Below are 25,455 nucleotides of genomic sequence, written 5' to 3'. Positions count from 1 at the left end.
GGTATCAATTGGATCTGATACAGAGGCTGTGACCCTATCTTCCGGTTCATCTGCTCCTGCGGGTACTGCATGCACTGGTCTCCTCTCGCTTAGACTACTGTAATGCGCTCTACGTGGGCTACCCTTGAAGACGGTCCGGAAATTACAGCTGGTACAGAATGCGGCGGCACAGTTGATTACGAACAGCCGCCGGCAGGATCACATCCCCCCGGTACTTGAAGATCTACACTGGTTACCAGTTGTTTACCGAGCCCAATTCAAGGTGTTGGTATTAAAGCCCTACACGGTTTTGGTCCAGTGTATCTAAAGGAGCGCCTCCAGCATCACCAAGTATGCCGCCTGACAAGATCAGCCTCTCAAGACCTTCTCTCGGTCCCACCAGTTAAAACAGCTAGACTGGTGCAGACCAGAGAGAGGGCATTCTCGGTTGTGGCCCCCACCCTCTGGAACTCTCTGCCATACGATCTACGCCATGTCCCTTCCTTGGTAGGTTTCCGCCAAGGACTAAAAACATGGCTATTTCAGCGGGCTTATAGAATCCCTAGTTAATTTTAGTTTTATAGTGTACAGATGGGGGTAACTGAATATGTTATAATTGTATTTTTATGTATTTTATAAGTGTATTTTAAATTTAATTATGTACGCTGCCTAGAGTAGCTGTTCATTCAGCCAGATAGGTGGCCTAAAAATAAAATTTTATTATTATTATTATTATCAATCTGATGCCCAACATTATGTATGTGTAACTGGGTTTTATTGTTCCTTTGCACCTATTGTAATGGAATTTAATCTGAAAGTGTGATCCAGGCAGATGGAGGTTATATTGGATACTACATTAGGGCAGGATGCACCACTGATGACTAGTTGGTTTAGATTGCTGTTGTCCTCCTCCATTTCCTGCTTCTCCTAGCCACTGTAGCATCTTTTTGCTTCTATACTAGCTCAGGGTTTAACTTCCATCGGCTACAATCTTAGAGCCAGAAGTGAGAACTTTTGGGTTGCCTTGTTAGTGGTCACATGCCCAGATTGTCCAGGTCCTGACAAAACAACCCTGTTAATTATATTTTATTTATTTTGCAGATTTATAAATTGTTCACAGCCTGAGTCCATTAAAACAGTGTCCAAGATAAAAGTAAGAAAAAAGTTACAAAAATTACAAATTCTAAAAACAAGAAAACTATTTCCACAGATGTACAATTAATATTTAATGTCTGTCTGTCTCCACAGAGGCAGTAAACATCTGAATGCCAGTTGCTGGGAATCACAAGTGGGGAGAGTGCTGTTGTGCTCAGTTCCTTCTTTTGGGCTTCCCATAGGCATCTGACTGACCACTGTGAGAGCAGGATGCAAGGCTAGATGGGGCATGGGTACTAATAGGAAGGCAAAATGAAGAGAATAATACTAATAACCAATAAAATTGTTTTTGTTTGTGATATTGAGAGATCTATCTTGATGTTATCATATCACTGGAATCCCTTTTCACAGACTAAAAGGCTCTTTTAGATAAGCCAAAACCTAATCAGACCTAGTCCAAGGCTGACATAGTGCAGAAGTAGCATAGCCAGTTTTAACACTGGCACAAAGTAGACGCCATGCTTTTACTACATATATAGATTGAGATATCTAATCCATGTTGTGATTTTAAGAATATATTCCAAAAGGTGAAGGGAAAATGAGAAAAGGGTGTATTTTGTTACCAGAGTGATCTTACAGTGCCAGTAGCTGAGCTGAGTGTGACTCTTTATCTGAAGTAGCACATCTTTCCCTGGATATAGTGAAACATACTCATCAGGAAAATAGGAAAGGTTGATGATTATAGAAAATACATAGTTGATAAAAAATAGTTCCTAGTTCTAACTAACTAAGGCTGCAATCCAATACACAGTTATCTGTGAGTAAGTTGAACCCAATGGAGCTTACTTCTGAATAAACATGCATTGGATTGCAGCCTAAGTTGGAGATGCAAAGACCATGCTTGGTCTTTGACTCCATGCTGCTGGAGAAAGAGACAAAGGGAATATGTCTCCTCTCCCAAAGGGAGAAGGAAGGAGGAGTAGGAACTGGAAATGAGGTCAGCAACCCTGAGTTTACACACTGAAGTATAGGTCAGTACTGAGATCAAAGGACAGTGAGACACCCTAGGAATAACCCCATGCAAACCCACCAAGTTTGAGTTGCATTCCAACAAGTCCAACAGTTTTTATGGGATAGATTTTATCTGTTATGACTGCTGCAAACAGGAACTGAATTTACATGAAGTCCATGCATCCTTCCTTGTTTATTAAAAGAGGATTAATAATATCACAATAACCCTTCTATATAATATTATCCAGGTAGTGAAGAAACACATGTGTTGAGGCTTTTGTGGATCTAGGCTTAGAAAACTTAGAAATATTATTGAAATTAGAAAACTTAGAAATATAATTGAATAAAAATAAAGCTTATTCAGCAGAGGAAGAAAAACTCAGGCATATCTGAAAATAAAAGAAACAAAACACATTCTCACTAATAAAATATAATTGTTTAGATACTTTGCTTAGACAGGACAATATATTGAAGCCTGGTCCTTTGCATGTTTACTTGGGAGTAAGTTCCTCTGTGTTCAGTGGGGCATAGGATTGAAGCCTCAAAGTCACAAAGCAGCCTTTTTAACAAATGCATGAGTTCTAGAGAGCAAAATCTAATATCTGCCCTTGTTAAGTCTAAGTAAAAACTTGGATTAGTTACTCCTCAGTGCACTTCCATCATCCTTTTGTACTCAGATTCAGTGGTTAAAGAATGGTAGATGTCAATCTTTCAGTGCATAATTATGGATGTAGAAAATATTATAATCTCTTTTCCTGACTGAGGATGGAACCAGGGAATGGTGTACATATGGCAGTGCTCTCACCCACATTCCCTCCAGTCCCTTTGCAACTTGACTCATTTCCCCTTTTTTTACCCATTTGCCCCGCAAAACTCATATGAGAGGAAACCATAAATTCACCGCAACCTACCTAGTTACTCTAAAACTAGCCTTCCTCGCCATCCCTTGATTGTCTTTGTTACATATTTAAGCTGTACTCCGCTTTGCTGTATCCATGGAACAGAGAATCTGATGTCTGAATTGCAGTCTTCTTCCAATACATAGGATGCACTGACAAAGCTTATGACTGCTCTCTGCCCTGCCCTGCCTTAATTAAGCTTGTCTGCTCCTCTTAATCCTTTCTGGCATGCCACAGATTGTAGATAGGAACACTACTGCACCTGCCATGGAGACAACAGGAAGTGGCCACAGTTAGTAGCCAGAGGGTCAGGAAACAAAAATTCAAGCCATGTTGAGAATAAAATCAAAGGCAGTTACGTGGAAAATGTACAGTAGATAAGATATTAGACCATGCAAAATAGATTCTAGAAATAGATCCAAGTGAAGATAAAAATCAGGAACAAGGAAGGTGTACAGGGTTAAAGCAATGAGACAAGAATAGCACAGACAGGTCTAGCCCAGCCCTGCACGACTTGTTGTATTATGCTGTATGACACTGAACTACTGTCAAGCTTGTGGGTTTTAACAATGTAGATAAATACTGTGTAGAAGTGATTGCAATATTTTACTCCTTAAACTGTCCTGGGAAAATTTTTATACATTTATTAATCCATGATTTTCCTAGCTGAAGCCTGTTCCTCCCAGTGCATTCAGTTGTGGAGCAGGGAAAAAAGTAATATGAAGGAATAGTAACAGTACTGAAATTTAAAAAGTGCTTTAGTGCAATTAAAAAAAAAAATGTTATAAGAACAAATGGTTTAAAATCTCAGGTGAGTTGTTACTTTCCCATCCACCCAGCAGTATCACCCCCACTAATGTGTTAAGAACATAGTGGGATGCGTGTGCGCACACACTATGACCCCACAATGTGGAGAACCAGTTGTTATTCCACATGAAGCTTACAATGGAAGAACAAAGTGACAGAAGTCATCATTCTAAAAGTACCCTAAGAATATTTTTTAGAAGAGAACAAATTTCTTCACCCAGTGTACAAAATGTTGAGTCAGGCAGGCTAGACATGGCTTTAATGGGTGTTCACAACTTCCCACCCCCACTTATAATTCTTCATTCAAAATGGGAACGTATCTAACATATGTTTTGTATTTCCCTGCTACATTTTCAATAATAAAAAATGTATGTCTCAGCAGTTTTTAAGGATAAAATGTTACCAGACTTACAAAAAAGGTCAATTAAAAAAACCAACATTAAATATAAATGTATATACATGCAAATACATTGACACAAGGACGAGCAATTGCCATATCTAAAAAAAGGCTTGAACACACAGCCTTACTAATTATTTAACCTAATTTGCTTAACATTTAAAATCTCATACAAATTTTTATATTTATACAATATAAAACTTTAAAAAGTTAATATTTAAAGTACAGAAATATGAAACTGAAAACAATGAATCACGTTGTCATAGATTTAAATATACAAAACACACTTTTAACGACTATCAATCCAATTCTAAAAAAACTTGCTTAGATGTAAGCACCTCTGAGTTCAATAAGGCTTTTCCCCCAAGTAGAATTTCCTATAATTAGATATGTGATTTAAACCAAATTGCTTGGGATTTAAAAAGCAAAATATTTACAAACGCCAAATCTGAATGCACACAATGATATAACTCTAGTAAGTTAAAAGCAGTTTCCATTCCATAACTTTCATCATTACTCCAAGTGTTCCTGCCTTCTGTGGAAGGTCCGACCTCCGAGATGCTTCCCGCTAGATCCATCCCCGCCTTCTCCTGAGAGGACTAAAAACTACATTTCCTATAATGCCACAGTCATGAGCGGCGCGCGGTAAACTTAGAGTACGCATGTCTAAATCCAGTAAACCCACCTCTTAGGGCGGGAACTACAGTTGTGGTTGGTTGTTACGGCTGCCGCTTAGAGTGAGTTCGAGGGTCAGAGGGCGCGAAGGTGAGTGGTTGCTGTTGGGGACTCGTGGTGCTGAGGGATGGGGGTGGCTGGGGCCGTCCTGGGGGGCGGGGGTGTGGGGTGTGTAGTTAGGACGATGTGTAAGGGGCGTGGAGCTGAGGGGCGTGCTGGATGGGGCTTTAAGGGCCCGATTTGGCCCTGAGGCCAGGATTGGGGGCGCGGTGCAAGAGGCATTGGGCGATACAGCTCGGCCTGGAGCGACTGATCGTGGAGAGCTCAGTTAGTGTTGCGATGAGGGGCCATCGGTGCCCCTGTCCGCACGGGTGAGGTGCATTAGAGAAGCGGAGCTATCAAGATCAGATGAGGGGATGGTTTGAGATAGATAGAAGAGAGCTCAGCAAGGCCTGGTTGGCAAGATGCAAGGGGTGGGTGGGGTGTTGGGCCTGTGTTAGTCGGTATATGATTGTGTATGTTTCGGGAGTGGACAGAGGGAGAACTGGCACAGGGAACAGGCACGGAGTAGCAATGCCGTAGTTCGGAGGAGGAGGCTGGATGGATTTGGTGCAATTCTTTTCGTGCCTAGGATCTTTATGATGTGTTGGTTATATGGAATATTGAGGGAAGGTTGCATTGGGGCAATGGGTGGAAGCAAGAGGTTTGGGTTTATAGGTTGGCCCTACGCTACACAAAGAGTCCAACTGGAGCTTGGAGAATGAAAGAGAGGGGCAGATAATTAAGAGTTAGTAGGGGAGAGAGGTGTGCCAGGGTAGAATTAAGACTTTAATCAGAAGTGAGGCAACTATGTTTGGGTTATGTCTAGTATAGATGTGTTTAGAATCGAGATCTGGCAGAGACCAATCCAGAACCTAAGGTGGTAGACTGTAGTGGCAGGAGCAGGGATGATGGGAGATTGAGGCTGTTAATTGCATGTATTTCTTTAAAAAATAATAATCAAGGGCTGTATTGGAGACAAGAAGTCTCTGAGAGTTACAGGTATTAATGGAACTCTAGAGTTGGAAAAGACTAACCATTTAATATATATTCACACACATGCCTAAATTGGCTATTGGGGAGCTGAAGGATGAATAGGTGGGAAATATCAAGATATATAAGTTGGTATATGTCACCTTTTTTGAGGTGGGAAATGCACTTCTGGAGAAACACAGGGACAAGGAGGCTGCCACTGAGCATTTAGGCAGCAGTCCTGAGCCATTTACCAAGCAGTTGATCCCACTGAGGTGAGAATTACCTCTGAGTAAACATTGTTAGGAAGATCATTCTTGTCAGTATATGCCTCCACAGGCATATACTGTGCACTGTTGCTAGAGTTTCCATTTATAAAATTATCAAATATAGTTAGAAATGAATATATTGATAAACTGATTGAGAGGTTTGAGTTAGCATTGTATCCAGCTTCCTAAACTAGCTATGTACTAGAGAGCTTTCCTCATACAAGATTTCTTTGCTGTTCTGCTAACTGTTGCAAAGCCAGCACTTTAAAGGTTTTAGAAGGAATTTGATAGTTGAGATATAGGCTCCTCAGGAAGCCTCTCTTGAATATGAAGTTATGGCATCTGGAGTGGATTTAATAGTTACAGAAGGCCCTGTGGAGAAGGACAGATTGAAGGACTTTTATCAATACAATTTCACAGATCAAACATTTTGTGATTCAGGGACATTTAGAGCTGTAGTATTAATAGTGTATCCTGTAGTCTGCTTCCTGCCTACGTCATCTTTATCCAGCTGACTTAGTAAATATAAGTGTTGTAGAAATTTTGGCATTAGAATTTAAAAAGATGAGTAGTCACCTTTTCTTGTAAAATTTTTGCCATGATCCTTGATTTAGGTTTCTCAGATATACTACTGATCATTACCAGACTTGTGTGGAGTTACCTCTAGTTCAGTGGCTTCCAAATTTTCTTTTCATATCAATTTGTTTGCTGAAGAACTCTGTGTGTTGCAGAGGTCACATACTTAGTTTGTGTGTGGTGCTGGGCAATCTAGTTGGGTCTTTCCATCACTGTGCATGAACTAAGAATACACCCCAGAATGCACCAACACTTAATAAACAGTAGTTGGTAAGCTGTGCTTCAGGGAAACGTGGCTGCCATTATTGATTTTGTCATTGGAAAGTTATTAAAAGTACCTTAAGGGATCACGGCAGCAGAGTTTGAAAGCTTCACAAGTCTGTCTTGAGGATCTAGCAAGGATATGGTTAACTGATTGGATGTTGTTGCACTATATCTAAAATGGGACAGTGAGTGGCTAGAAGGAATAGTTTTGCCGTGGTGTTTGTAAAAATGGTTGTCTTATGGGACATTTTTGTAGTGTTACTTAAATTTTTGCTGTTGTACTTTTTAATTGTAGAGGGGCTCAGGACACTTGTATGTAAATCTGGCATGCAAGATCTTGTTCATTAGATGGTTTGAAAAATAATCCATGTGCCAAAAAGTAGTTAACAATGTTTCACTGAGGAATGGTAAAAACCTGTGGCTTCAGATATGCCTCAAGCAGTGTTGAATGCTAAGTTGATTTAAAAAAAAAATTTTTTTAACCTGATTTTTAAATTACTGTATAGGGTGAAATACTTACATATCGGAAGTATGGAATGGCCTGTAAGGCCATTGAGTCCAACCCCCTGTTCAGTGCAGGAATCCAAATAAAAGCATACCCAATAGGTGCCTGTCCAGCTGTCTCTTGATGATAGGGCTCTTCTCTCTCCCCCTGCCAGTTGAATCGTGCCCCAGTTCTTGTTCTGAATGAAAGATTTTGCATTTTGTCTAGCTTCATTTTGGCTCTGTTATGGTACAAACATAGTTCATTTGGTATAGGAAATCTTGCATGTGTTTATACTCTATACACACTCAACTTTAAAGCACGTCCAGAGCACGTTTTTCTCCCAAAGAGTCCTGGGAACTGTAGTTTGTTAAGGGTACTGGGAACTGTAGTTCTGTGAGGGTAAACTATAGTTCGTAGGATTCTGGGGGGGGGGGGGAAATGTGCTTTAAAGGTATGGTGTGTATGCAGCCCAAGAGACAAAATGTAAATGGTGCACATAGTTTCAGTAAAGCAGGGGTGGGGAATATCCGTCTGCGGGCCAAATTTCGTTGCCAATGAGGCCATTTTGGGCAAGCAATGCCCACTTGCCCTACACCTGACATAATACATGATGTCAGGCCTGGGGCAGGTAAGGTGATTGTCGGGGGCTTTGGAAGTGCTGCAGGAAGGGAACTTTGGAGGCACTAAGCACATGGTTTGCAAAGGGTTTTGTGCACCCCTTCCCAAATCCCCAGCAACTAGCTGATTGCCAGGCATTTGGGAAGTGCTCCACAAAGCACTTTGCAAACCCTGTGCAACCATAGGACTTGCAAAGCTTGCCCATCCCTGTGTGTAGTGCTTCCCAAATGCCTAACAATTAGCAGGACGTTTGATAGTTGTCAGTCATTTGATGTCGCTGTGATGTCAGATGATATGCGGGTGTTCCCACCACCTGTCAAAGTTGGCCTGCAGGGGTGGGGGAGATCTTTATTTAGCCTGCTGGGCCAAAAATGTTTCCCACTTCTGCAGTGGGCTGTGAAATAGCATTAATGGGGCAGACTGCTACTTAAGGTTTTTGCAGGTGTCCCTGTGTCATATATATGGCCCAACACATATGCTAACAAAGGCAGCAGCCAGAAATGTCAGATAAAAAGAAAGGCAAATATCAAATTAGTGTCAGAGAGGGAATGACTGATGTGAAAAATATCAAATTTCAGGTTAATTTGGGGTTTATTCTTTCCCTTTGCTGAGGCACTTCTGTGTGCTTTCTTTCAACACTATTTTAGTTACATTTAGATGGTCAGTCAAAAAACATGGGGTGGTATACAACAGTTCAGTTCTGTTAGTGCAAGAGAATTGTGCCAGTGGAATGGAACATTCCCCGTCTCTTCCCTGCAGCCCCAAACTCAGTTCTGGAGGATTGGGGGACACTCTGGAGAAGATTTTGGGGGCAGGCGGGGGAGAAGAGGAAACGGATGTGCTGCTGTGACAGTGGAACTCTGCTGGTGCTTCTTTAGATACAACCCATGTTCTTTCACAGAGAATGTCGCCCTTCCTGGGGCGTGATCTGTCTCTGGAAAGGAACCATGTCATTTGCCTTGCCCTGATGTTCCTTTGTTAAGCATTATTGAAATTTTCTGAAAATTTTGAATTGCAAAATTTCCCACTGCCCTAAATTGACAGGAATTTGATCTTACCACATTTGACATGTTTAATAAAATTAAGAGTTCTGCATATTCATTTTACATGTTGAATAGATATCTCCACCCTCACAGCTTCAGTTGTATCTCCCAATCCTATTTATGTTTGGCCATAGAGTTCCATAGGCCAGATTTTTAGCTGTGTTGTGTTTTACATTATGAATTTATACATGTAATATTTTGTGTTATGTTACAGCATAAGCTGCTTTGGAAGAAGTGTTGTACAAATAATGAAAGAAATAAAAGATTATGGCTGGTATCCAGTGAAGTAGTTCTGTTAGCACAAAGACTTTTGGCTGTGCAACAGAACTCCCCACACTCTTCCCTCCCCATTTGTTCTGGGTTTTCCCCTAACTCTCAGGAGGGTATGTAGGGAGAGGAGAGGGAAGGGAAGTTCTATTATACTAACAGAATTATTTAATTGTATTCTGCCCTATGATGTGTACACCACACACTTCTTTTAGTGTGCAATGCTTCCTTACCCCCCCCTTTTCTGGTATGCTGTGGCACAATTGTTTTGTTTTTCACACCTGTTTTTATGTGCCTCTTTAAGACATAGTGCACATTCATACACTGGTTGTATCTTGATGTTACACTGAACCAAGGGTGGGGAACGTCAGGCATGGGGACAGAATACATCCCTCTAAGCTTCTCTATCTAGCCCTTGCTACTTTTCCTAGGCCACACCCCTCCCCAGCCCCAGCCCCTACTTGCTCTGCTTTGCACCCTCCTTGAGTGTTTTTGCCTGGCTGCAATGGGTCTTTGAACTTGGACAATGCCTCTTGCTTGCCTGGATGGAGTACAGAGTACAGGCGGGTGAGTGTTTGTAGAAAGTGGCCTACTATACATAGGTAACATTTTAAGTCATTGCTCCAGCCACTTTAGCCTCCCCAGAAGGCTGCCCTGAAGGGAATGTGACCCTTGGGCTGAAAATGATTCCTTATCCCTGCTGTGAATTATATTTAGTGAAACATCAATAAGCCTAGCCTCCTCCTCGATTCGTGTGCTCCATCCTTCTGCTTTTTGTTGATCGTAGCTGGCTTCTTACACCATGCAAACCCGACAAATTGAGGTTAATCTTAACTATGGTTAGTTTTAAGCAAGCCAGGTTCAGAAAACTTGGTTTGAAGTTGAATTGTTTGTGACATGGGTCCAATAGAGAACTCCTGGCAAAGCGAGCAGGAGGACTTGGATCCTGGGGAGGGTCCTAGTGGTCTGCAGAGGGAAGGGGCTGAAACCCCAGAAGACTTCAGTAGTTTGGTCAGTGACAGCCCCCCCCTCCAAGCTTCTGGCAGCTGTTGATGAGTCTCCTTCCGCCACGCCTGCAGAGGCTGTTGGCCCTCCTGAACTGCTTTGGCTCTGCCTCCAGGGAGGCAGGAACAAGCAGTGAGGGGACTGAGGAAGAAGTGGTCAATGTGTCTTCTCCCCATCACCAGGGACATGCCAGTGGATGCAGAGGTGCGAGCAGACAGAGGTTGCTTCACTGCCCATGTGACAGAGTGCCTGCTTGCTTGTCTACCCCAATCTGAGAAACAATTCCTGCACAAGTCCTGAGCCTGCCCTGATCCTATTTAAGTAATCTGCTCTATTGACACAGAGACCTGTGTGATCTATCAGCTGATCTATGAAATGCTTTGCTGCTAAGTTTCTCATTAAATGCAGTAGAGAAAAGCACACCAGTGGCTCCATGTCTGGTTTCTGGACAGCCCAGGACAGTTTGAAACTAACCATAGTTAAGATTAACCAATTTGTTGGGTGCAGATGTGGTGATAGTATATGATTAATCAAAAGCAGGAATGAAAGCTCCTGAACTCCTCTGGGCCCTTCAGGAAGGAGAGACTGTGCAAGCCTGGGAGGAGGGTAAGCTTTTTTATGTCTCATCAAACCATAGTTTGGCTACATTCAGATATCATACTAATGAGAACACTTTTCAAATCCTCACAAGATGCGATTAAGCCTAAAGTGGATTTTACACTCTGTAGATAGGCTTTGTAGGGCTAGCATAGAAGTGAAGATAATCTAGTCCCTCCTGACAGACTGAGGCTCTTCCATAATTTGCATCACACATTAGCCTATGAAAACAAATGCACACTTGATCCTGTCACAAGCAGGGAGCAGGAGAGGACCTTAGGGCACAAGAACATAAGGGCCTGCTGGACAGGCCAGTCACTCATCTAATCCAGCATCCTGTTCTCACATTGGCCAAACAGATGCCTGTGGGAAACCTGCAAGCAGGACCTAAGCATAGAGATGTGAAGGCCTGGAAAACAAAAACAGATTTTTTTGTGGGGGGAGGGAGATATTCCCAGTTTTTTTCTGGGATTTCATAGCCCTACCTAAGCACAAGAGCACTCTTCCCTTCTGGGGTTTCCAGCAACTGGTATTTTGAAGCATACTGCATCCATCTGTGGAAGCAGAACATAGCCAACATGGCTGGTAGCCTTTGACAGCTTTATCTTCAATGAATTTGTCCAATCCTCCAAGTTGGTGGCCATCACTGCCTCTTGTGGGAGCAAATTCCATAGTCCAACTGCACTGTGTGAAGAAGTACTTTCTTTTGTCTGTCCTGAATCTTCCAACATTCAGCTTCATTAGATGTTCACGACTTCTAGTTTTATGAGAAAGAGAGAAATCCACTTTCTGCATGCTATGCATAATTTTATACACTTATTTCATGTCACCTCTTGTCATGGGCCCCAGGGAGAACTTTGGTAAGATTGGGAGGATGAAGAATGGGTCACAGATGTCACAGAGGGGGCTGGGGAAGACAGAGTTTTTTACAGAAATCTCTGGCAGCTCGGAGTCTGATGAGTTTATTGGTGCCCACACGCCCCCTGCATCTATGACAAGGGGAAAGGCATTCCAACTGGCACCCAGTCCAGATCTAGCTGTTGAACAGATGACACTTAATGTACAACCTGGAATCTTTCAGAGAGAGGAAAGTGAAAGTAATCGGTCAGAGTCAGAGATTATGCTTTTGCCAAGGTTACAGAGATTAGAAAAAAGATAGCTTCAGAAAATGATCTCAGCTCCTAGAAGGAACCTTTGTCTTGCAGCAAAAGCAGAAAAGTACTAGAGAATGCTTGGATAAGTACGTGCCTGCCCACCTCTCTTATATTTGAGATGAGATTAAGTCATTGCAACAACAGTCTGCCATTGCCTCCACCTGCTTAGTTTGTATCCTGAGATACAGTACCTTGCAAAAGTAATCAGACCAAGAAAAGGCTGTCCCTTAAAACTCAGCGCTCAAACAAGGAGACTTGTGAGAGAAGCGACAGTGAGGCCAACAATCACTTTGAAGCAGCTACAGAGTTCAGTGCCTGGGAGTGGAGTAATGAAGTACCAGTCAACCATATCAAGAGCTTTGCATAACACTGGCCTGTATGGAAGGGTGGCAACAAAGAAGCTGTTACTCAAAAAGTACCATCTGAAAGCATGTCTGGAGTTTGCCAGAAAGCGTGAGAGTGTCCCAGCTGTGACGGGGAAAAAGGTTTTGTGGTCAGATGAGACCAAAACAGAACTTTTTGGCCAAAACTCAAAGTGCTATGTGTGGTGCAGCCCTATTGCTACCCATCCCTCAAGACACACCAGCCCTACAGTGAAGTATGGTGGTGGCAGCATCATGCTGTGGGGGTGTTTCTCAGCAGGGACTGGGCATCTTTTTAAAATCGGAGGACAAACAAATGGAGCAAAATATAGGGAAATGCTGCAAGGGAACCTGCTTCAGGCCACTAAAAAACTGAAGCTTGGGAGGGAATTCACTTTTTAGCAGGACAATGATCCCAAGTACAAGGCCAGAGCAACATTGGAGTGGCTCAAGAACAAAAAGGTGAATGTCCCACAGTGGCCCAATCAAAGCCCTGATCTCAATCCCATTGAGAATCTGTGGCACTCTTTGAAAATTGTGATCCACAAACGACATCCAACCAACTTGAACAACCTGGAGCGAATCTGCCAAAGAGAATGGGCCAAAATCCCTCCGACACTGTGTGCAAAGCTATACCTACCCCAAAAGACTTACTGCTGTTATTACAGCGAAAGGTGGCTCTACCAAATATTAATGTGTGGGGGTTGAATATTTATGCAAGCAACATGTTTCAGTTTTTTTATGTTTTTATGTTTCTTACAAACATTTCCAACATAAAACCAATGTCACCTTTCAATAATTGATTTTGAGTTTCAGTGTTTCAAAATAAAATATCATACCATTTGTAATTCAGTAATATAAGAGCATTGGTCAGGGGTCTGATTACTTTTGCAAGGCACCATATGCAGCCTGCTGTTGCTTCCATTTGCCTAGAGTTCAGTATGTTGCCTCGTTGAACTTAGTGGTGACTGGGCCATAAAGAATACAAGGGCAATAACCTGGAATTTGCTGAGCCTTAATACATTTTACAAAATAGCAACAAACTTGCAGCAGTTGACTACAACATGATGCCAGTAAACCCCATGATTGACTATTGTATGAATTTATGTATTTTTGTTTGTTTGTTGAAAACCAACTGCTGGAATTATCTAACTGTCTCATTTGTGCCCATGGACAGGTTTGATTTGTTTTAATTACACTTGCCTGTAAAATTTAAATATTAGTATTATGCACAAACATCCCATAAAGCTAAGATTCATAGGCTAATGTGGCTTTCTGCAAAAATTAGTTGCATGCCGAGTATCATTCATTGTTTGTTCTTTGTAACTGCAAAGCAGGCGTTAAGTATTTCTCATGGGGTAGGTTAGGTCTCTCTTTGGCTGTTAGTGGCCTGATTTCTCTCTTCCCTGCCATTGTGTGCCTTTGCTCCCCCCTTCTTTCTCTTGAGGATGTATGTGTGCACTCATACATAGTTCCTTCTGTCTTCTGTTGCTCTTTCCTCAGGTACAACCAGATCCATTTTTGGTGCCAGGACTTCTCAGTAGTTTCCATAATGTAGTACAATAGTGCCCCTCTCATACAGCAGGTTACGTTCCAGACCTCCGCCTAAAAGCGAAACCCGCTGAAAAGCGGAACTCCTTCAATAAAATGGTGCCTGACGCCTGAAAAACACGGAACAAGTGTTGTGTGAGTGGGGCCTTACTCTAATTTTAGCCTCCATATTAGCGGAACACCGAATAGCGGGGCCCTACTGTATAAGAGATGCCTTTCTGGATCACACCATCTAGCTCAGTATCAGATCTTAACTTGAACCAGAGCTTACCAGGGCCTAGTCTGGCAACCTGATTTCTGTGCTGGAGCTTTGCTCTGGAATATGTGAAATGGGATATTAATGCATTTTGCTACCTCTTCTGTCTACAGGGATATTAGAATACAAAATAGAATTTAGCTTTACGTGGAACATCATGAATATTTTCGGTAGCTTTTTTGGTCAGGTAACTTTCTAGAACAATTGAAGAGTCAGGATAATTTTATCTATAGTGTATGGAGGCTATGATAGAGCTCAACATTGGTTTTAAAAAAAGCACTTTCAAATCCAGGAGCCTGTGTCTCCTATAGCAGTGATATTGTAACTCCTTATTGTTTCCAGCAATCTGTTGTTTAGACATTATTATTACTAGAATGATTACAGTAACTAGGTACTGTGCTTAAATCAAAATAAAGACAAGCCCTGCCCTTGGGCTGCCTTACAGTCTGAAAGACTAGAAGAAAAAGAGAAGGGAAGCATAGAGTAGGCATCCTTTTTTGAACATTTGCCTTTATGAGTTGAGGTTGGGGGTGGGGCAAATGGGGTGCAGTTGCAATCCTGCTCTCCACATATTTAGTCTACTTTTGGAGGGTGCTTCTGAAAGGGGCTGTTGATTAGGGATTATAGCAGTTTAGCTTCCTATAAATAGAACAATGATAGGATTATTTGTGTGATACAGTAATGACCAAGAGTTCTGATTAGCTTGCCTTGGTTGACAGAATGCCTTGACCAGTCTAATCCTCCATTTTTTTTATTTTTCTAGCATTTCATAAGAAAAAGTTATCAATGGCAGCAGACAATGTCTTGGGCAAGATCTAATGATCTAGAATGGTCTATAAAAGTCTTATTGCTCACTCCTCCAACTGGGTATTTCCTGAGTTATTGGGTGTTTGAACGTTGCACGTTTTTCCATGTTACATTGCTGAAGCTGTTAAAGTACTTCATGATGTCTAGCCATATTTTATAGCAACAAGTAGTAGTAGTGGTTGGATAATATGAAATATTGACCTGATTGGCTAGCAGAAACGGCGTGGTTGGCCAAAGGTTATAATTTGTTTTTGCATAGGAAACAAATTTATTGTATTTGCAAATGGAGTCATTTCCCCTGTGAATTTACCTAGATGACATGTTCCATTTTATTTCTTTTTCTCATGTTCTTTTGAAAACTGAGAAGTTCAGGTCCCATTTATTTAATGAAAAAATTATAACATTTAAACCTGTAACACATAGGCTTGAAAGTATGTGGCAATGGCTGATGAAGTAGTGGAAGCTATATGAATGAGTTTCAGCAGGATTTTCAGTGTTCAGGGACAGGGCTTCTGGACCGTGCAACGTTAGTTCTCTTTTGCCATGAATAAAAAAAGGGAGGAGGGCTAGTTCATAAGACATTGTAAGCCAAACTATGGTTTAGCACAAAAGTGTGTGCTCCTGGAGAAGAGATTGTAACAGCTTTGCTTTCTTCACAGTTCTTCTGTGCTAAGCTAAGCCGTGGTTTGGCTTAGTGTGTTGTCTGAACCTGGCTCATGATTTAGCTCTCCTGGACAAACAATAAGCCATAAACTGTAGGAGAAACCATAGGATAAACCTAGGTTACAGCTCCTGGTTAGTCTGGAGGGAGCTAAACCAGAAGTCTGAGCTTGGACAACACATTTAAGTCAAACCATATCTTAACCCAGCACAGTCAGCAGCAGCATGACCAGGGAACAGCAATACTACTTTATTTTATTTTATTTTATTTATTATTTTATTTATATCCCTCCGTTCCTTCCAGCAGGAGCCCAGGGCGGCAAACAAAAGCACTAAAAACACTTAAAAGATTATAAAAACATACTTTAAAATACATTAAAACAAAACATCTTAAAATTGTTTTTTAAATTGCTTTCAAAACATCTTTTTTATAAAGAAAGGTTTAAAAACATATTAAAAAGCAATTCCGACACAGACTGGGACAAGGTCTCAGCTTAAAAGACTTGTTGAAAGAGGAGGGTCTTCAATAGGCACCAAAAAGATAACAGAGATGGCACCTGTCTAATATTTAACTATCACAGTCTTCTCTCCTGGAGTATGCATGCTTGCACATTTGTGCTAAGTCATGGTTTGGCTTATTGTGATGTGTGAACCAGGGCAGATTTTATGCAGGTTGCAGATCACAGCTTATTTCAAAAGAAGGTACACAGCCAGATTTTATTGATGTTTCCTACCTTCCCAGTCCCCGGTTTGCTTGGGCGTAGGAACTTTGACCAAAAATTGGTTTTTTTTAAAACAAATGGTACATCATAAATTGTTTAGAGTCAAAATGGTATCTAGGGACTCATGCTGTTTCTGTTTGTCTGAGAAAATACACATGCACACAAAGATGTAGTTGAAATTGCCATATGAACAGGCTTCTAGCAGCAATAACTACTGGATGTTTGGGGGAGTTGGTGGTTAGAGATGACTGCTGTGTGCCTCCTCTAATGTAGTTAGTTCAACCCGAAAAATCTATTTTGCCATTTGTGTGCCTTATGCCAGGGCAGGGCTTAATTTCATCCAAATCTTATCCTCTGAACTTGTGAGATGAGTCCTGGCACTCATTTTAAAAGCAGAGCTTTAGAACTTATGAAGTTAAATAGTAATGAAGGAGAGTTCCTCTGAGCCCATGTAGAGTAAATTCCCTTAACCAATAAGGAACTGTGGCCCTGCCCCACACTATCCTGAATCAGGAAGCAGAGCTTCAGAAGATGGGGATCAGACAGGTTTGAGCCCTGCCACTTCTCCTTCAAGAAAATAAGCACTGGCTCTGTGGGATCATTATGGACTTATTTTCTTCTTCCATGATTGTTCCTGCATATGAAATTTGTTCTCCATTGAGGAGGGCAAGCCCTGGTGGAGGCTGGCTTTTCCTGGATTGAAGACTATGGCCCAAAACAGTTGTGTGGGAAAGCCTTACACATGAGCAGGTTTGAGAAGACTCCCCCTCCTCCAATTCAATAAGAAAGGTATTCCATAGTTGTTTTTTTTTTTTTCAATAATTTTTATTCAGATTTTCATAAAACATACAAGACAAAATCATAAAACATTCAAAGACAAAAAACAAAATCAAAAATAGTTAAACAAAAAGAAAAAAAGAAAAGAAAAAACAAAAATAAAAAATAAAGAGTAAAATATTGACTTCCCATTTGTCAAAGATCAAATCAGTTATAAGTCTATAATATATAACAATCCTGTCTCTTAAGTCATATTATAAAATCACTTTCCTCCAGTAGTTATCTTACTTAATCATCAAATCTCATAAACATTACTTTATTCTTTCCACAAAAAGTCAAAGAGAGGTTTCAATTCTTTAAGAAATATATCTATCAATTTTTTTTTCCAGATAAGCATATCGATTAATCCATCTCATTACTAATTATGATAATCTTATTGTCATAACCATAGTCAAAATAAACATTTCAATTAATCCATCACATCAGAATCTGTTAGGTTCAATAATTTCAGTAGCCATTGTTCTATTATCTCTATTAGTTCCATTTTCCATCTTCCATCTTCAGTAGTCTTGTTAAGTCCAGTAATTTCAATATCCAATCTTCCATTATCAGTATTCCATAATAATCTTGCTGTCAAAGCCATAGTCATATAGTAAGAGTCTGATGGGAATTACCTCTATCCCAAATATTTTCTTGCCATCCATTCTGAATAGGTTGCTGAAATACTGCTGTAAAATCATATCTCTGTTCTTTTTTTCAAAATACACTGGGTCATCTCTTAAAAGTTTTTCCATTGTCACATGGCTGCAGTTAATTCCATAGATTTTCTCTATATTGGGCTCCATCACATCATTCCAGTCCAGAAGATTATCCATGCCATTGATAACTTTATCTCTAGAATCTTCATTCATTTCTTCAGAGATAACATTGAGTTCCAAACAATAGATTTTATTTCTAAAGTCCATAGACTCCAAATCTTGTTCCTGTTCCACGTTGGTTCCAATCTCCGGGATCTCCTCTCTCACAGGGACCCCTATTCCAGTCTCCAGGGTCTCCTCTCTCACAGGGACCCCTGTTCCAATCTCCGGGGTCTCCTCTCTCACAGGGACCCCTTCCAGGGTCACCTCTCTCACAGGGACCCTTATATCTTTAATCTCCTGCTTCATTTTACTCAATTCAATTTTCATTATCTCAATCTCATCCATTATTTTCTGAAACATAGTTATTTCCAGATTTTCAGCCACTTTCTTAATTGCCATTTTAAAAGAAAAATATAGGAAAACCACTTCTTATTTCAGCAACAATTGGGTTAATACTCCAAACTTGGTGACATCACAGTATAAACAGAGCAGACAGCCTTATCTCTCCAATAGTTAAGTAAACAAAATGCAGTTCCCAGGATCGAAACAATTAATGGCAATCGTCAAGAAACAGATTCGTCAAAATAAAATAGACCAAAAAGAGAGTAGTCTCAAAACAGTATAATATTTTTCAAAATAAAAATCTGGAATAGAAATCCCTCTTCTGTGTATATCTTTAGAATGCAAATCCAGGACAGCTTTTTGCAACAAAAACAGAGATAAGCTATTAATTAGTGCGTAGCAGAGAGAAGTTATGGCTCCCCAGTGAGATGTCAAAAACTGATCAATCTGGCAAATCTCTTTTAAACAGCAACAATTTAAGTCAAGTAAAAGAAAAATATAGAAAGAAGGGTGCTTGCCTGTTAGTGCGTTCTCTCTTAGAAGATAAGATGAACGTTCGCTTTAACAGATAGAGCTTGCTGTTGAAAATCCGTCCCACCTTCGTCGGCTGGACCTCGTCCCATAAATTAATGAGATCTGGTCGTCCCAACAAAAATAGGCTTTGAGGTTAATCTCTTCGTTTCTCCCTACCCGGGAGAAGTTTAATCAGTCAAAAAAAAAAGAAAAAACTGACTGATATATCTGAATAAGCTTCTTTTGAGGCAGGAGCCCGTCTCAAAAGCAGGCACAGGCTAAGTCACCCTTCCCGGAAGTGAGAAAGGTATTCCATAGTTGTTACAGTTAATCTTGTTTCATATTCCTCCCTGGAAAAGGGACATTCTCTTCACTCCCCCAGCCCCCTTACAAATTTCAGGGCAAGATTCTACAGTAGGCTTCATAGAAATATATTGATGAGTAACATATATGTGAAATAAACGTGGGATGGGTACTGTATAGGGTTAGCTGTATTTACTTGGATGTATTTGGATATTTGATACAATGTCTGTGGCCTTTCTTTACTTTTTTGTACAGTTGGTGAGGGCCTGAGCTTTGCCACAGTAATATATTAGAGACTCTGTTTTACTCCAGAGCATTACACCTGCCTGATAGTCTTACAGCTACACAGCTTGGCAGCTTTGAAGATTTAAAAGGCGTCTCCCTTAAATACATGTTACTCCATGATGGGTTGGAAGAGACTGTTACTAACTTCTATTTGGCTGTAATGTATTTATTAATGACAATAAAAGGTGCTAGATGGAAAGATGGTAGTTATGGCAGGGTACGTCTAGGATAAATATAATGTTAGGCTACAAGGGCAGCTGCTTATTATTTTTGTAGCTTGGCTTTTCAGTTTCCGAGGCTTGAGCTGTTGCTTTATGGAAGCAACATCTTTCACTTAGGCCATTCTCTCCCTCCCCCAAGCCCCATGCTAATGCAACACAGTGTGAACCAGCTTATTCCATAAAAATCTCAGCTTGCAAAGTGTCCCAGTCTTTAACCTTTCTGTGTGTGTATCTCTAACCAAAAATTCTTCTGTGTAAAGGTTTTAAAATGTGTATTTACCTGACCCTGCTCATCTTCAGTTATCATCTTAATCTGGCCATTCACTGGTCTCTCAGGTTGTTGTTGCTGTATGTCTTCAGGTCGATTACGACTTATGGCGACCCTATGAATCAGCGGCCTCCAATAGCATAAACCACCCTGTTCAGATCTTGTAAGTTCAGGTCTGTGGCTTCCTTTATGAAATCAGTCCATCTCTTTTTTGCCCTTCCTCTTTTTCTACTCCTGTTTTTCCCAGGATTATTGTCTTTTCTAGTGAATCAGGTCTTCTCATGATGTGTCCGAAGTATGATAACCTCAGTTTCATCATTTTAGCTTCTAATGATAGCTCTGGTTTAATTTGTTCTAACGCCCAATTATTTCGCGGTCCGTGGTATGCACAAAGCTCTCCTCCAACACCACATTTCAAATGAGTTGATTTTTCTCTTGTCCACTTTTTTCACTGTCCAACTTCCACATCCGTACATAGAGATCAGGAATACCATGGTCTGAATGATCCTGACTTTAGTGTTCAGTGATACATCTTTGCATTTGAGGCCTTTTTCTAGTTCTCTCATAGCTGCTCTCACCAATCCTAGCCTTCTTCTGATTTCTTGACTATTGTCTCCCTTTTGGTTAATGACTGTGCCAAGGTATTAATAATCCTTGACAAGTTCAGTGTCCTCATTGTCAACTTTAAAGTGACATAATTTTTTTGATGTCATTACTTTAGTCTTCTTGACGTTCAGCTGTAATCCTGCTTTTGTGCTTTCCTCTTTCACTTTCATCAGCATTCATTTCAAATCATTACTGGTTTCTGCTAGCAGTATGGTTTTGTCTGCATATCTTAAATTATTGATATTTCTTCCTCCAATTTTCACACCTCCTTCATCTTGGTCCAAACCTGCTTTCCGTATGATATGTTCTATGTATAGATTAAACAAATAGGGTGATAAAATACACCCATCTCACACCCTTTCCGATTGGGAACCAATCAGTTTCTTCATATTCTTTCCTCACAGTAACCTTTTGTCCAGAGTATAGGTTGTGCATCAGGACAATCAGATGCTGTGGTACCCCCATTTCTTTTAAAGCATTCCATAGTTTTTCATGATTTACACAGTCAAAGGTTTTGCTGTAAACTATAAAGCACAGGGTGATTTTCTTCTGAAATTCCTTGCTCCATTCTATTATCCAACATATGTTTGTGATATGATCTCTCGTACCTCTTCCCATTCTAAATCTAGCTTGGACATCTGGCATTTCTCTCTCCATATATGGTAAGAGCCTTTGTTATAGAATCTTGAGCATTACTTTACTTGCATGGGATATTAAGGCACATCCGTTATTTACCTGATGGAATGATGGATACAGAGGAGCAGTTGGTGTCTATGGTGTAAATAACTCCTAATGTTCACAGAGGACTGTTCCTCCTGTCTTTGTGCTTTTGGTGTAAAGCCTTTTCTGCTCCTGCCCCTGTTTGCATCAGGAAGGCATTAATAGTGTAACATTATTAATAATAACAGAGGGCGGGGCTAAAGTTCTGCACCACTAGCAACCTCCTTTAGCAGGGGGGATACACTAACATTACCGGCCATGTCCTTTGGGGATGAATTTTATGGCAAGATTAAACCTAGTGACAAGCTACACATATTGACACTGATTAGGTAGCATGTGTATTTTTATTTTTTATTTTTTTTATTTATTTCATTTTTAAACCGCCCATAGCGAGTAGCTCTCTGGGCGGTGAACAAAACAAGATTAAAATACAATGTTTACAATAAAATTACAATAAAATCAGCAACAAGTTAAATGAAAAACATTAAATGAAACGCATTGAACATTAAAATGCCTGGGAGTATAGCCAGGTCTTAACCTGGCGCCTAAAAGAAAGTACCGAAGGCGCCAGGCGTATCTCCTCAGGTAGGCTGTTCCACAGTTCGGGGGCCACCACAGAAAAGGCCCTAGATCTAATAACAATCCTCCGGGCATCCTGATGAGTTGGTACCCGGAGGAGGGCCTTGGATACTGAACGAAGTGAACGGGTAGGTTCATATCGGGAGAGGCGTTCCACAAGGTATTGTGGTCCCACACCATATAAGGCTTTATAGGTCAAAACCAGCACCTTGAATCTGGCTCGGAAACAAATAGGCAGCCAGTGCAGGCGGGCCAGGACAGGTGTTATATGTGCAGACCAGCGGGTCCTCGTCAACAACCTGGCTGCCGCATTTTGCACTAGCTGAAGTTTCTGAACGGTCTTCAAGGGCAGCCCTACGTAGAGCGCATTACAGTAGTCCAGTCTAGAGGTTACCAGAGCGTGAACAACTGAGGCGAGATCGTCACTGTCCAGATAGGGGCGTAGTTGGGCTACTAAGCGAAGATGGTAAAACGCATTCCGTGCCACCGAGGCCACTTGAGCCTCAAGCGACAAGGAAGGGTCAAAAAGGACCCCCAAACTACGAACCTGTTCCTTCAAGGGGAGTGTAACCCCATCTAGAACAGGATGATACTGGTTTGCCGCTATTGTGGGGCCTGGTAAGGATAATCCAACCAATTTACATTCAACATGTGTGCTTTGTCTAACTTTCTAATGTGCTGAGTAATCTCATTTATCAAAATTTATATACCGTTTAATTGTAATAAAACCTTTAAGTGTTTTACAAAAATATTAAAATTTTCAGTTAGATCATGCACCTTATATAGCTTAGAGTATAGACAAATAGTTCTAAGTAACTTAAAAGTTTAGGGTTGTATCCAGTGCTGCTATTCCACTCACACAGTAGACTTCTGCTTGTGTAGTGGAACGCCACCCTTTTATCCTGTCCTCAGCACCCTGTGAACCCCCACAACCTGCTCCAGATGGTTGGGAGGTCTTTTGGAGCAGTTTATTGGGGAGAGGAGAAGAAGGGGAAGTCCTGTTATGCAAGTGGAACTCTGCTAATACAGAAACCCTCAGTTTCTATATTCTTGGTCTGAGCTTTCAACTTGTGAGATCAAGCAATCCAAGTATGCTTCTAATTCTTATTCAATATTCCAGTGCACAATATTACAGCAACTTTATCTTGGGGGGTCAACTTAGGAAAGGTGCATCTTGAAAATGATTTTTTTATGGTGGGGGAGGGTTCATTGTCAAGGGCTTGGGTCTGTGTATGCAAGTCTGTTGTGGGTAGGATGAATAGTGTTCAACAGATGAAGCCCTCGGTTAAATCTGTTGTAGTTTTAGACATCTGTAGTATAAGCTACAGCTATAGAAGCTGCACAAGCATGGTGCAATTAACTAGGGCTGAAGGCATTAATTGATCAGTATGATAATTAATCCATTAATCACATTTATACGTAGTTCAGCACTGATGCCAATAGCAGTGAACAATTTTTTTTTAAAAGAAATTCTGCTCTTCCAAGGATTCAGTGTGTTATGTACATGATCTTCTCTGCATTGTATCCTTACATTATATCTTCTGAGGTAGATAGGCTAAGAGATTTTGACTGGCCCAAGGTCACCCTGTGAGCTTCATGCCTCAAAAGGGATTTGAACCTGTGTTTCTCTGGTTTATATGCAACACTCTACCCATTATACCACACTTGTTATATCCATTGTTGAGTCTGAACAGGGCCACCCGTAATATATTGTATTGTTGAAAGTTCCTGCACTCACCAGATGTTCTCCTAGCACCCATTGATTTCTCCTTTTGGTGGCAAGTTAAAAAAGGCGTTGGGTTTGCGTGTGTGTGTGGTTAGAAGTGTATATAATGTGTTTATTTCTGCTGCTATTAGAATTTTTTTATATTTTACTCATTTGATTATTGCATTTTTTGTGTAAGTTATTTTTGTGGTTCTTGCCTTGGATACTTTGGCTGAATGGCAGGATATATATGTTTTAAATAAATGTTACTTTAATAAGGGTTAATTTCCAGCTCTCCACCCAAATACTTTACTGTCATCATGGAAATACAAATTCCGTTCCATAAAGTTTGTATCTGTGGGAGTAACACCAGCTTCTTTCTCTCTTTAAAGCTCCAGATGCTGCTAGGTGTTCCATGGTAGCAGCACTTGTCCGTACCACAGCAGCAAGGCGGCTTCACCTCAGGTTACTCCCAAGAGTGAGGAATACCCGGTGCTCCCTTCTGCAGTTTGTTTTCCAGAGGTACAGTTCCACTCCAACCGGGAAACTGGCGTCTCACGGCTTTGCTTCCATGGCAGCGATGTCATCCTTTCCCCCACAGAGGTATCACTACTTCTTAGTGCTGGATTTTGAGGCCACATGTGACAAGCCGCAGATCCATCCACAGGTAATTGTTTGACTTCAGTTTGTCTACCCAGAATTTTTCTACAAGAGACCTCCTATTTGGGGGTGGGGTGGAAGTGGCATTGAGGGCTTTGCAGCCTGTATCTTCTTAACTCATGTTTCCTCTGAAGTGGTTGTTCCCACTTTTTCTAAGCATTTTTTTTTAGAGAGAGAGATCCCAGACAGATAATGTAGAACCTGGATTAGAGTATTCGTATCTCACGCTTGGTCATGATGGACTTACTGTATGGTCATGGGTGCCAAAGAAATGAATAACTTGTCATATATTTTTGCCTTCCTTTGTTTACTCTTGCAAGTGCGGATTCACCTCTGTACTTTTTGCTTGGTTAAAGGAATCTGAAAAGCTGCTTGATGTATTTATTTCCTTTAGCCTTTCCTACTGAGAAAGCATGGATCCCGAAGCAAACTTGTTTTCTCTACGTTATGATAATATATTTGCTGTCTTTCACATTGCCTGTAGTGTTCTTTTCAGTGAGAATAGCCAAGTCCCTTAACTTGCAAGGTTGCAAAGTTATTTGGGGTGTGAATATATGTGGGTCTGCTTCCTCGATTTTGCAGAGAAGCTGGAATTAAACACCTCAAAGTGTTGGCTGTCCCTGCTCACATTTGTCTCTCTTAATTTAGAAGCCCAGTGATCTTTACCACTTTAAAAGGTAACTTCCAGATGTTCTTGGCCTCTGGATTAATTTTGATTGTGTGACTGCTTCTGCCATAATTCTAATTCTCTAATTTGCAATGCACTACCTTCTTGGAAAATATCTCTGAAAACTCTGTATAGTTTGAGACATTGCCAGTTTGGTCGGTGTGTCTACACAGCAGATACCTAATATTCTGCAGCAGAAATATTGTTATGAACATGGGGGTTGGGATGGATGATTCCTGTGGGTCTCCTTTCCAGCCTCTGATTTGGAATCCTGTGCCCTGGGGGCTGGCTTTGCTAGCCAGATGAATCTCCTTTGTTAATCAAATGGAGTGGCCAGGTAAGATAATGGGCTCTATCAGTTGCCCAGCAACGGAGAATGGGCCAAAAAGACCCCTTTTGTCATTTAAACTCTGCAGGCGAGTCTCCCCCCCCACTCC

The 25,455-nt window shown here is 41.0% G+C and overlaps 1 protein-coding gene across 3 annotated transcripts in view; it reads left to right on the top strand.

The window, feature by feature from the left end:
• ERI3 (ERI1 exoribonuclease family member 3) overlaps positions 1-25,455 on the top strand; it is a 299,483-nt gene that overhangs the window by 31,991 nt on the left and 242,037 nt on the right. The window contains exons 1-2 of one of the 3 annotated variants that reach the window (XM_061632737.1): positions 4,875-4,953; positions 24,084-24,358. In XM_061632737.1, the coding sequence (XP_061488721.1) occupies positions 24,107-24,358 (252 nt within the window). In that variant the 5' untranslated portion in view covers positions 4,875-4,953; positions 24,084-24,106. Of the gene's footprint in view, positions 1-4,874; positions 4,954-5,131; positions 5,235-24,083; positions 24,359-25,455 lie in introns of those variants that run through there. The other 2 variants (XM_061632738.1, XM_061632739.1) reach the window with 2 other exon arrangements.

Source organism: Rhineura floridana, chromosome 6, assembly GCF_030035675.1.
Source record: "Rhineura floridana isolate rRhiFlo1 chromosome 6, rRhiFlo1.hap2, whole genome shotgun sequence".
NCBI classification, from domain to species: domain Eukaryota; kingdom Metazoa; phylum Chordata; class Lepidosauria; order Squamata; family Rhineuridae; genus Rhineura; species Rhineura floridana.
This window is presented reverse-complemented; position numbering and strand designations above follow the sequence as displayed.